The sequence below is a fragment of the Mustela lutreola genome, chromosome 13 (assembly GCF_030435805.1).
Source record: "Mustela lutreola isolate mMusLut2 chromosome 13, mMusLut2.pri, whole genome shotgun sequence".
Classification (NCBI taxonomy): domain Eukaryota; kingdom Metazoa; phylum Chordata; class Mammalia; order Carnivora; family Mustelidae; genus Mustela; species Mustela lutreola.
This window is the reverse complement of record NC_081302.1, coordinates 35,787,960-35,800,883: the sequence shown is the minus strand read 5'-3', so window position 1 is coordinate 35,800,883 and position 12,924 is coordinate 35,787,960. Positions and strand designations below refer to the sequence as shown.

General features: G+C 33.5%; 1 protein-coding gene across 1 annotated transcript in view; it reads right to left on the bottom strand.

The window, feature by feature from the left end:
• Positions 1-1,973: 1,973 nt before the first annotated feature.
• DACH1 (dachshund family transcription factor 1) overlaps positions 1,974-12,924 on the bottom strand; it is a 427,798-nt gene continuing 416,847 nt past the window's right edge. Inside the window, exon 11 of the mRNA XM_059144718.1 lies at positions 1,974-4,800. Coding sequence (XP_059000701.1) covers positions 4,763-4,800 — 38 coding nt within the window. The 3' untranslated portion in view covers positions 1,974-4,762. The remainder of the gene's footprint in view (positions 4,801-12,924) is intronic.

Sequence of the window (12,924 nt, the reverse complement as noted above, 5' to 3'; positions counted from 1 at the left end):
AGCTGGTCTCTAGGGGCTGGCTGCAATCCCAGCTTGAGATTCCATATGTACCCTCTCCGTCTTTAGGACCAGTTCCTTCTGCTCTTCAACCATTTGCAGGAATCAGTTTTTGTTACGCCAACCGAAGAAGCCTCAACTGATCCAAAGTTCCAACTCAAAATCTCCAGCTCGTTCACCTATAAATACAATTGATGCTGCTCCTACTATAAAAGTCATTCATTACCCAATGAACTCTTTCGGCCTTTAGGCATTTATGCTCTGTATTTGAATCAATTGAGTCTATTTTACCATAGATCTATAGAAGCTGGGCCATAAAAATTGAATATTATAACTATACTCAAAAGTCCCAACATAGTAAGAATTTGTGGTTGATGATAATTTGTGTGTGTGTGTGTGTGTGTGTGTGTATGTGTGTGTGATTAAATAGGCTTCTTACCTTAGAAAAAAAAGTTGGTGAGCATTGGTAAGACAAATGCTCTGAAATAAATGAAAGATACCATGAAAACAACAGCTGGTATAGTGTTTGACTTAGAAGAAGCTGTATTCATCCATTTCCCCAATTCCTACCCAACCGTTTAACTCACAAACATATCGTACTATCCTATCCTCTAGAAGATGAATGTACAAAATGGGTCATTAGTACCACTTCTTGGGAAGTTGTCTAAGTCGGTGTCTTGTTGAAACCAGCTCCATGGCCCCTACACATTAGAAGATGCTCAATGAATCTTTTCTTGCTGCAAGTAAAATTTCCTATTCCAACAAAATTATCCGCTCCTCTGGGACAACAGCTAAGTTTTCCACTTGAGTCATTACAACATCTTGCACAGTGCTTTGTGCAGAATAGAGGCTTTATTAATGGATCTGTTTAAATGAATAAATGAGGATCAGTTCAGCTTTTATATACCAGTTGTACATATTAAAGATAAATGTTAGCACCAAGCCTACACATGAAGAAAAGTGGTATTTTTTACAATGCCATTTACAATAACGTTTTAATTCTATTAACATCTCTACTTCCCATATTGTAAAAATGCAATCCATATAACTTTCATTTGTAATTTACTCTCATCTGGTCATAAATAGCTTTTATTCATATTGTAAATTTGCTAGTTCCGATGAGAACACATGGGGGAAAAAATCTCAAATCATTACCAAATTCCACTAACATCCAAAGACTGTATGATGTTCTAGTACAAGTCTTACTGACATAAACATATGAAGACAGAAGACAAAAATGTGTTTGTAATGGTCACATAAACATTTTAAGTTTTTATTAGGGAAAAATCATATTTTGTTAATTCATGGAATAATTTCTTTTGACAGAAAGAAAATCCATTTTCCATTCTCTTGGGAATGTTTAGAATATTCACAGAGATAGTAACCCAATATTTCTTCAGATGCAGCATTTTGGATTGATTAAAACGTGTATATATTATTTAAAGATATTGGAATATCAAAGTTTCTAAAGGCATTTTTTCGAATGATAGAGAATGAAAGCAAAACACTAAGAGTTACAAATCTACACTCTTATAGATATGGGAATAATATATTTTGTTCCATCAACATGTCTACTTTACATTATTCAGCACAAAGCTTTGTGAAATAAGAATCATGGGAATATAAGAATATAAAAGAAAAGGGTACAAATAACAGCTTCATAAACTGAGAAATGTACATAAATAAATCATGTATATGTGGGCAGTTTGCTTAGCTGGCAAGAAACAAAATATGGAAAATCTGCTTGTTAAACAATAACTACAGAGTGTGCTTTTATGATGTTTTTCAGCACAGTAATTCATATTAGAGATAGAAGCAGTTGCATGTTAAATAAAATCATTGAGCATTGTTCTCCTCGCATTGCAAAGAGCTGACTTATGTTGTTTTTAGATGCTTCCCATTAGAAAGTAAATATTCCTTCAATGCTATGCATTTCACAAAATTTAATAAAGACGAACTGTAAATAAAGTCACAGGGAGATTTCAGACAGTTTTATTAGGAGATTGTTGAAAAGAAAAAAGAAAATTAAATACAATAACAGTAAACGTGGTTCTCACATTGAAACCAGGCTCAAAGAACTAGGCTACCATAGAAAAATTTCCAATTCTTGCATTATGATGTAAAAACAGATTTTTGTACAGATTTTGTACAACAAAATTCGTAATAACCTTTTCTCATTTTTAGAAAACTTTAAATATATAGATAAAAATAGACAATTTTCATAGGTCCTACATGAAGATGAGTATGTTCTGTTCCAAGGGCTTGCATAGAGCGCAAATGTGGTTATAATATAGAACAACTAGACATTAATATTTTTAGGATTACAAAAGCATGGAAACCATAAAATGGGCACAATATTACTTGTTTATACCAAAAAAAAAAAAAAAAACCCAAAATGAAAACAAATTCCAAACCAACCTGTATACTAAAAAAGGAGAAACAACTTAAGTTACAGACTTAAAATAACATTTCATGAATTGTAATATTTACAACATGTTAGTAAGATTCTCTTAACATATAGCTGATAGCTTCTTTCTTTAATCCTTGCTAAAATTCCTTTTATATCAAACCAAACACTAAAGCATTCTCAAGGGTCTCGAAAGTATGCATTTTAAAACTATTTAACCTACTTAACAGGTGACTCTATGCAAGGAGCAGAGCAATGGCTGATTCTACTACTTAGGTAAGTTGTAGGCTTTTTAAAAAATCTTTTAAAAAATGTATGATTCAAAAGCTTGCCACAAGTCCCTCCAATTTTAAGTGTTGTAATCCTTTAAAGACTGCATACAGGGAAAAACAAGAAATACATACAACAAGGAATAGAATCTCTTGTGCTCAAACAACAAAAGGTGAGTATGGAAGAACAATGCCTCAAAAACCAAGTTTCTACAGAGCATTTACTAACAGTATTTTAAATAAAAATATTGCTCCCTTTCAAGCAAGCTAAAATAGGAACTGTATATATAACTTTTTCATTGTAGTAAAAAAATGGACTTAGTGGGTTAATAGCAAACTACACAAAAGAAGTATGTTCCAGTATTGCAAGGAAGACCTAAAAACTACAGAAGCTTAGTGCCAGAGTATCTGTAATGTTAATTTCTTCTCTTAACCAAATAATTAACACCGAATCAGAACTATCTTTAAACATTTTTAAGCTAGTTTTCTTGGACATTTCGGATTTTGCTATTTATGGTAATAAATAATGCTATGATCATAAAATTTTAAGATGACAGCAAAATCATAAAATGAACGGCGACTGTACTGATTCATAATATCAGTCTTTAAAGGTGTAACTCCAGATTAGGAAAAACAAAGAGAAGGTAACTTCAGTGTGTAATAAGCACTGTTGCAGCTTTACTTCCAGTTATCTGCACAAAAGTGAAAATACATACTGTAACTTTCAAAAAGACAGTGAAAATAACACATAGGCACCCTTCCCTCTGACCGGGGGTGGGGAAGCACAACACATTTTAACTTTATCACTCAGTGCTACATGGTATTGGACTGATACATCAAGGGTTTGTTAGGTTCTGTTTTTCAGCAACATTAACATAATATGACATTAACATATAAAAATATTTCTGGTGTTTTGATTTACTGTTCAGCCACAATCCATTCTCAATAGTGCAGTTTGGGGCACTAACTAGGGTTCAATATACAAATAAAAGTGGCTGACACAGAGTTCTGATGTCACCAGATGCTTAAGATCTCATTCATTAATACTGTGACTCCAGACGAATATTTACATGCCTGCATGCGTTAAAACCAGAAAGGTGTCTTTCTGACTAACAGGGTGACAAAACATATTTTCTAAAATTCTCATTTTCCTAAACTCTAGTATACTACTGCATACATAATACCTTCCTTGTATGTTTTATGTTTATATACTGTACATGTGACCAACAGTTTGAATAAGAAGCATCATTATTATTTTAAATTCTATATGCCACTACCAGTTTGGAATGAAAACATGTTACTTTTTTTTTTTTTTTTTTTTTTTAAGAAAAAAGACCTTCAGTGAAACCTTTTGGCTTATATTCAATGCTTCTTTTCAGATATGCAAAATGGTATTTCACTGGGTTGTTGTCAACATCCATTTGTTGGTCTTTTGGAAGTATGTGAAAAAAATCTTTAGGAGAAAACCCACAATTAGTTTAAAATCGAATGTAATAGAATATTACTCTTTGATTTACTGATTTTTTTGTTTTTTTTTGTTTTATTTATTTTTTTGTGTTTTTTTGTTGTTTTTGTTTTTGTTTTTGTTTTTTTGTTTTTTTTAGGAATCCTCTATGCCCCCTACAAGTTCATTTCCAAGTTTTCTTGCTGGTTTCTGGAGGACATAATTCTGTAAGTCTGGGTGACCACTGGTACAAGAGTCTCTTGATGTGCTCAGATACAGAATTTTCAGAGGAAGAAAATGGTTCATTCCATTAAAAAAAAAAAAAAAAAACCCAAAGCGAGGCCTTATTCAGACCTGCCTTTAACTCGGTATACAAGTGTCCAGCAGCAAAGTTGCAGTTTTTAACTGTAAGAAGTTGGATACCTGTACATTTACAAACATTCTCAGGTCTCTGGTATGAACCACAGGTGAAAATCAATGGAGGAAACTTTTTTTTTTTTTGTAGAATACTTAAACTTTTAAAGAACATTAATACACAAAATTGAGGAAGTTCCCTTAAAAGGACTTTATTTTTTTCCGAACTTTCCAATGACGAATGTCTGCAAAGTTCTTTACTATAACATGGATTTCTTCAACAGGAAAAATTCAGTACATGACAGTAGTTTTCAAATACAGTCTTCCATCTAAAAATGAACAATAAAAATAATTAATTTCATGACATTGGGGGACAAATGTGAGCATAAAAACTAAGTAGGCTGATGATACAAAATTTGTGGCATTTCTTCTTCACTTGTTTAGGAAGTAACATTTTTCACATATTCTCAAAGTTAATTTCATAATTATATTGAGTTTATGTGATCAAAAATAATATAGAATTTCTAGTTCTCATAAATATATATTTGTTATTTTGATATCAGTTCAAGAGCACTCAGAAAACAGATAAGAGTATGCCTGTGTGGGTGTTACTGATATGCAAAGCTAGTTGAATTCTGTTGAATGACAATTACTTCCTCCAAGCTTGCAGAACCAAATTTTCTCTGAATGCACTCAGGTGTATCTCCATTGCGAAAGACTGAGCTCCCATCTTACTCCTTAGCAGTGTTGTTAAATATACCATGTAATGTAACTATTGTGCACATTTGTTGCTATGTATATGAAAGCTTCCTAGGTTATTTCCTCACTATCAATGAACTATATAGTCTTTCCCCCTTGAAGTGAAATTTACCAAACAGTTAAATGTTAAGATGGAAATACATTACTCAACTTTAACCAACTGAGAAACCCACGGTTATGTGAAAAAGTAAAGCATATCAAATACTGGACACATTCAATAATCCCATTTGAATGAAGCAGAAATAAGAAATGGGAAATTAGAAATCCAGGGGAAAAACAAAACAAAATGTAAGCTCATTTCTCAAATGTAGCACCCTTTAAGCTGCCAACTTTGTGGCATAGACTAAACTTTGGATATATTTGTATAAAATATATCTAAATTCCAAGTTATAAGATATACAGCAGAAGGTAATCAGAAAAGGAAAATTTTCCAGGCATTTTTAAAAATGAATATTGCCATATAAATATTTGCAAAATGACTCACAGCTGATCTACAGTGTTAAAATATAAGGAAACAAAAAAAATCTACAGTAAGTCCAAGAAAATAGAAAAATATCATCCAAATATGTGCAGATCTCACTTTCAACATTAAGCTAATTAAATGCTTTCACATAATGTGTAGTAGACATAGTTATTAGTAAGGAACTTAAGACCAATGTTAATCCATTTTTTACTTCATAGAAATTTTGGCATGCCCAAATTTTACATTCCTATTATGTTTGATTTTGGCCTAAATTGTATAGTTGGAATATTACCTCTAAGATGTCACAGAACTCTGTTTTGTTCATTGATCTATCCCAAGAATCTAGCACATGTTCAATAAATATGTGTTGAATGAATGAATAGTTCAGGTGGTGAGATTTATACAAAGTATATATTGAAATAAACAAATAAAATATATATTTAACTTATTATACTGTTAACATCCAAAATCCACCATTTGCTTTCAACAATGTGAAAATGAATGTTCATGAGATTGGTCTTATACTAGGTAACTTCTAATAAGGTGTATCAGGTATTGGTTGCCTTTGTAAAATTAATCCAGTTCAGCTTTAATAGTAACATTTACTTGGAAGTCTCTAAATATCCTTAGCTTCCCAGTTTCATAATCACGTATCATCATTATTTTTAATACATGAAACATCAAATAATGACAATGACTATCTGTTTCCTGTAGTGGCATACACATTTGGATGTATGATATAATCATACATTATGATTCAGCAATGAAAATATATTATTAATCTAACTCAAGTCTAATTTTGACCACTGACTTAAAATCATACAAAACTATGCTGGATAATCTCCCTACATACATTGTATAAAGACGTTTTACTTCCTGGCCTGTAACGATAATTTCCTTAATAATATTACTACAGCTCAGAAGTAGCCATTGTAATATTCAATGAAGATAATAATTTCTTAAATCAAGTATTAATCAAATACCCATATCAAAGCTATAACGTTATGATAAAATTTCTTTCTAAGAAAGGATATGTTACCATATTAACATGTTATGAAATAACATGTTATTTCTTTTTTGTATGGAACATCATCTGATTTCTTCTGTTTGGTTGGCTTGATTATACTCATCCATGGGACAAAACTATGATCTTCTCGTTTACATTAGAAATAGAGATATAAATATATAGATATCACTTTCTAGGTTCTGCTTAGCAGGAGTTTTGATTTTTCACTAAATAAACCTAATAAAGTTGGTATTTATAAAAATAAGCTAAAATTTCAGCCGTTCATATTTTTAGTACCATGTGGCTAGAAATTGAACCTTTTAGAGATAACTTTGATCCTAATGATTTTTACTACATAAGACAACACAAATTTTATAAAAATCTAGTAATGAATTCAGAAGCAACCAATGAAGTAGAGTACTATATTTTTCCAAACTTTTTAAATTCTGTCCTTTAATTACTTTCTCCCTACTTCTTCCTCCTTTCAACTGTCTCATCATTTCTGCTATGCTGTCAATTATGTCAATTATGGAGTATCACCTCCATCCTTACTTCAAAACAAAACAAAACAAAAAAAGGCAAATGTTTCCTAGCATTACACAGTGAGGCAAGAGACACTCTTAACTTTCCCCAAATTCAAAGTTCTTCACAGTATCTATGGAAAAGTATTTGCTTGATATTAATATTTCAGGGCTCATTGAGGTTTTTTTTTTTTTTTAAATCTTCACATATTAAAAGAGAAAAAAAATCTTGAAAAGTAGCTTACAAATCTTCTGTGATGTCTGCAGCTTACAAGGAAGAAAGATTTTTGTAGCAAAGAGTGGGTATACAAAAATAATTTGTTAAGTGTAAATACTTGTTTTAAGAGATTCACTAGCCAAATTCTTCACCAAGGCCTACCAGATACTACCTAATTTGATATGGTATTTTCCTCTCTAATCTTACCTATTAGTACTCTCCCCTATTCCATGACCCTGTCTCTCCTTTGCATTCCAGGACACACCAAGTTCTGTACCATGTTGGAGTATAAGGCCTGTTCTTGATCTTAGAAATCTAGAAGATAAGTACCTCCCCCTTCCCTGCTTACTTTTCTGCTCCGTTCTATGGAACTTGTCTAGATGGAGAGCTCCTATTTATTCTCCAACACAAGTGTCCTGATAATTAACTCCATAGCACTTGTGTCACTTTGAAGTTACCTCTGGGGAACCTACTATGTGGTTGGGAACCATGGAGGAAGCAGCCGCATCTCTTTTCCCATCAGTATTAGAATGATCGTATTTAGCATGATGCTTGCCTTAAAAGTTTAACGCAGTCTCAAATATTAAACTTTTGGAGAAATGAATTAATGTGCTTACATAACAAAAATAATTATCGTTAGCATGCTAGAAATTTTAAAGTCTATCGGAAGCTAAATTTAATTTTTTTTAAATTTTTTTGCATGGGGGAGGGTAGGACAAAGGGAGAGGGAGAGAGAGAATCTTAAGCAGGTTCCACAGCCAGCATGGAGCCCTATACGGGACTCAATCTCACCACCTGATATCATGAACTGAGCCAAAATCAAGTGGGAAGTTTAACCAACTGAGCCACCCAGGCGCCCCTGAAACTACATTGCAAAATAAAATTATATTCATTTAAAAATATAGCAATAATTCTTTTGTAAGCATCTTACCATAGATCATATACAAAATACATTTATAAAAATTATATACATTATATTTATGTGCTCAGTATCTGATCCACCACAATTCCACTTTTAATAAATGCCTCCTTGCATTTTTGAATAATGTTCCTAACAGATGGACAAATGCAGCAAACATTAAAGATGCCAGCCATAAAATAGATCCCACCTGCTACAGTTAAGGCATTTCCATGATTAAATAATACTTAGGCATCAGAGATTATCTACCTTAGAACTAACTGGAAGCAGATATATACCAGGCAGAGACAGCCTGTGGAGAGTAACTCTCTCTCTTTTTGACTACAAAGCCTAATTTTCAAATCATTTCTACACTATAATTTTGTCATCTTTATTGAAACATACTTACAGATGACACAAAGTCTGTAAGGAAAAAAAAATTTAACTAATTTTATATTTCTCCAGAGAAGCTAAATTGGTCCTTCAATCCAGAGCAAATAGCCTTATATGGATGCACCTAGAAAGCTAACAACAGGCCTCTGAATTATGGGACTGTGGGTCTATCTCAGCCTTCTGATAACAAACCACTGAGTGAAAGTTGAATGGCAAGGGTGTTAGCAAAGATATATGGGCCCATAATTCAAACTGAGCTATGTTTTTATGTCATATAATAATGGTTTCAATACTCCCCTTCCTTGAATCTTCCAACAGCAAGCAAAGCCATGGGGTCATTGAGAAGGCTCTACAAAAATGAGCTACACAATGAAGGTCATTACAACCCCTGGAGTGCTTCCATGCACTAAGACTTCGTTATTCAGAGGTATGCTGTTTGCATCTGAAAACTCAGAGGACTTATTTATATATTTCGTTTTAAGGGCCGCCCTTTGTGCATTAAACTTACCTTCTAACTAGATAATCTCACACCTATCCACTATTTTTCATACTGTATTTATTTCTGCACGTGTTGACCACAGAAAATTGTCTATTTCTTTCTGATGCTGGGCCAGGTTTACCAAACAGTTGTTCCTTGCTATCTCAAATGGATGAGAGCTCTTCTTTAAGATCCAGGAAATTAGCAATAAAGGCAATGATTTTTATTAAGTGTAGTTAATATTTGCTCAGCATTTGTGTTCAAGTCACTTTATAGATTTTAAGCCTAAACTTCCCATCAACTCAACAAAACAGGTCTTCTTAGTGCATTTTATTTTTTCTTACATATTTTATTTATTTATTTGAGAGACAGAGAGAGCACACGAGTGGTGGGGTGAGGTATGCAGAGGCAGAGGGAGAGGCAGTCTGAACAGGGAGCCACAAGGGACTCGATCCTAGAACTTGATCCCAAGACCCCAGGATCATGACCTGAGCCAAATGTAGACACTTAACCAACTAAGTCACCCAAAGGCCCCTTCTTAGTCCCCTTTTAAAGAAAGCTATTAAGCTTGACGAACTTAAGTATCTTACACACTTTCACAGAGCTAGCAAAAAAAGTTGCAGGGATTTGATATTCATGTGAATCCAAAGTCCACATCCATTCCATTATGTTTCTTTCTTTTAATAAGTAACTGGCCTCTCAGGGGAGGAAATGCAAGGGCTCTGACTTGTAGAGGTAAGATCTTGGCTATCAGCACCACCAACCTGGCTGCCCTGTGGATCTCTTCCTCGCTGTCTTCCCCAAGACAGGATCTTTCTTTTAGCATGCAGAATTTCAGCGGAATAAATTGAAATGAGAACTAGAATTCTGATGGCTTGGTTTTAGAGAAAATATCTTCCTTTAACACTATTATTTGCTTTTGTATGGGAGGTTGACATGACAGAAAAATCATCAAGCTACACTGTGCATGGGAGTACTTAATTAAAAAGTCTGTTCTAATTAAAAGCATTTGGGAGTAGGGAGTGAATGAAACTATTTAAATTACAAATTCCTAATAGTTCCAAAGTTCATTGTGATCTGATGCTTACAGCTATAACTTGGTGTATAAGAAAGTATCCAGATCATGGAATAGCTTATTGGAGGTATAAATTTTTATATGCTATTTACTGTTAACTATGCAGATTAAGATTTATAGATAATGAGTTAAATTTTTTGCAAAAATGCATCTCAGATTTTATTTTTTTTATTTATTTTTTTTTTTTAAGATTTTATTTATTTATTTGACAGAGAGATCACAAGTAGGCAGAGAGGCAGGCAGAGAGAGAGAGAAAGGGAAGCAGGCTCCCTGCTGAGCAGAGAGCCCGATGCGGGACTTGATCCCAGGACCCTGAGATCATGACCTGAGCCGAAGGCAGTGGCTTAACCCACTGAGCCACCCAGGCGCCCGCATCTCAGATTTTAGTATTAAAGTTGAAGTCAATGGTGGCTCAGTCAGTTAAGCGTCTGATTCTTGATTTCAGCTCAGGTCACTGGGCTCTCTGCTCTGGGAATGGAATCTGCTTAGGAGTCTCTTTCCCTTTCCTTCCATTCTTCTCTGTCTCTCTCTCTCTCTCTCTCCCTTTAAAAAAAATAAATAAATAAAGTTGAAGCGCTCAGATTGGACCTTTAATATATTGTATATTAAGTATATAGTATATTATTTGCTGTGGCTAAAGAGGAAGCAATAGAGAATCTGTCACAAAATTTCCAATTTGGTTTGTTTTGTGTTCATGTATTAATTTTACTGTTTTGATGCAGTATTTTTTGATGCAATGTTTTTGCAGGTCTTATGTAATTATTGGTAATAACTAATATAAATAGATATAGGATTTAGCTTTCATTCTGTATATACTTAAAAACTAGAGTATTGAAGAGCTTGATCATTTATTTTTTAAACTAATGAAATTTTTTCAATAACAATCACATTCTGTAAAAAGATTTTTATATTAGAAGACTGCATACAAATTGGAACAACTTCAAATTGTTTTGTTGGGTGACACCAGAAATCCAATTCTTTCATTGTATGAAAACTATGTGAAATCATTAATAAGGGAATATGTTAGTGAAAGGTATCACACAACATGCAAATAGATCTATATTCCAGTTTTGAATAGAACTCCCTTGGAAACATCCACCAGGGTCTCCAACATGTCTTTTGCACAAAGGGCTTAATAAATTACATTTCCTGTTAGGAAGTAGCTTTATTAAAAAAGGCATCTATTTGTTCAAAACTTATATCCAGACACCTGTATCTAACAAAATTTGATGCTTTCACAAAACAGTTGTATGTGCACATATCTCACTACTATTGAGCTCAGGAAAATATTAACATAACCCAGGGCAAACATATAAGATCATATATCCACAAAGTTTAATATTTACTTAAAGAATATTAGTTTAATATTAGCCCTGAGCCTCTCTCAACATAATGTCTTAATCATGTGAAGTAAGAGAAACCAAAACAAGTGATGAAAACAAATGTTAATGATTCATGTGATATTTGATAAGACAACGAGAGGAAGTCAAAATAAAAGCAAACAAACAGGAACAGATGGGAAGGATCTTTGTCAAGTCATAACCCCTTTTCTAAAACCCCCAAAGGAAGAAGCTAATTAAAGAAAATATTGTTTCTTGCTTTTTTTTTTATAATTTTATATTTAGAGTAAGAACATTCTGCAACTGCTAAAGCAAAGAAGCAGAGACACAAAGTCTACATTTAACATGAGAAATATTTTAAGAGAGATTAATGTTCAGTACAGGCCCTTTTATAAGAGGATTCTGAGTAAATATCATTTCTTCTCATGAAATGCAGCTAATAACTGTCCAAGTGATTTCCAGAAGTTATATTCAAGGTTGGGTTCAAAGATAATTAAAAAGTAAAAACTAAAAAAGTTGCAACAGAGTTTGAATTTTCTGTAACTCAGGTTGTAGCTGCAGAACCTGTGGCCCATAGAGTTGGGCCAAAGTGAGAGGGGGCAAGACCCCAGATCTCTTTTGACTTCTTTCCACTTAAGTACCTGGTGCTCTTCTAGAGAGAGGGCAAGGACTTGTGTACACAAGAGTACTGCAACAAGTGCATTCTGTCTGTATAAATCAAATCCACCAGGACTAGCAGTAGGTAATGGGCTACCTAATGGAACAATGTGGCTCTGCTTACTGGAAATCAGAGCAGGTAATATCACATTTACCAAAAGCTAGTACAAAGTAAATTTCTTCTGGTTAACAGTGAAGACAAAAAAGATTAATCAAAAACTGCTATTAAAAGTTTCTCAGTTCCCTTCAAAGAGGAAAGTAAAGGATAGAATACAGTCTAGTTTAAAACATGCTTTCAGAAGATCATCTAAAGCTATAATATACATGTTGAAATGTAACTAAGCTTTCACCAAACATGATAAAAGTGCAACTCCATGTGAAGGGACTTCATATCAGACTTTATGTAAGCACCAGAATCAAGGAGAGACCTGAACTTTGACAACTGTGGAGTTTGAAGCAGGTGGAACTGGACTGTAGGTATTATGTGGCTAGAAAGGATCATCACTGGGCAAGCTTGTCTAATCACAACACACTTTCTAAATGGGACACAAAAGAGACAACCAGTAAGGAAAGCTGGACTGAAGAATGTTCAGCGAAAGCATTTGAAGATCTGCAGATAGTTGTGGTTACCCTTAGTTGGCGTGGA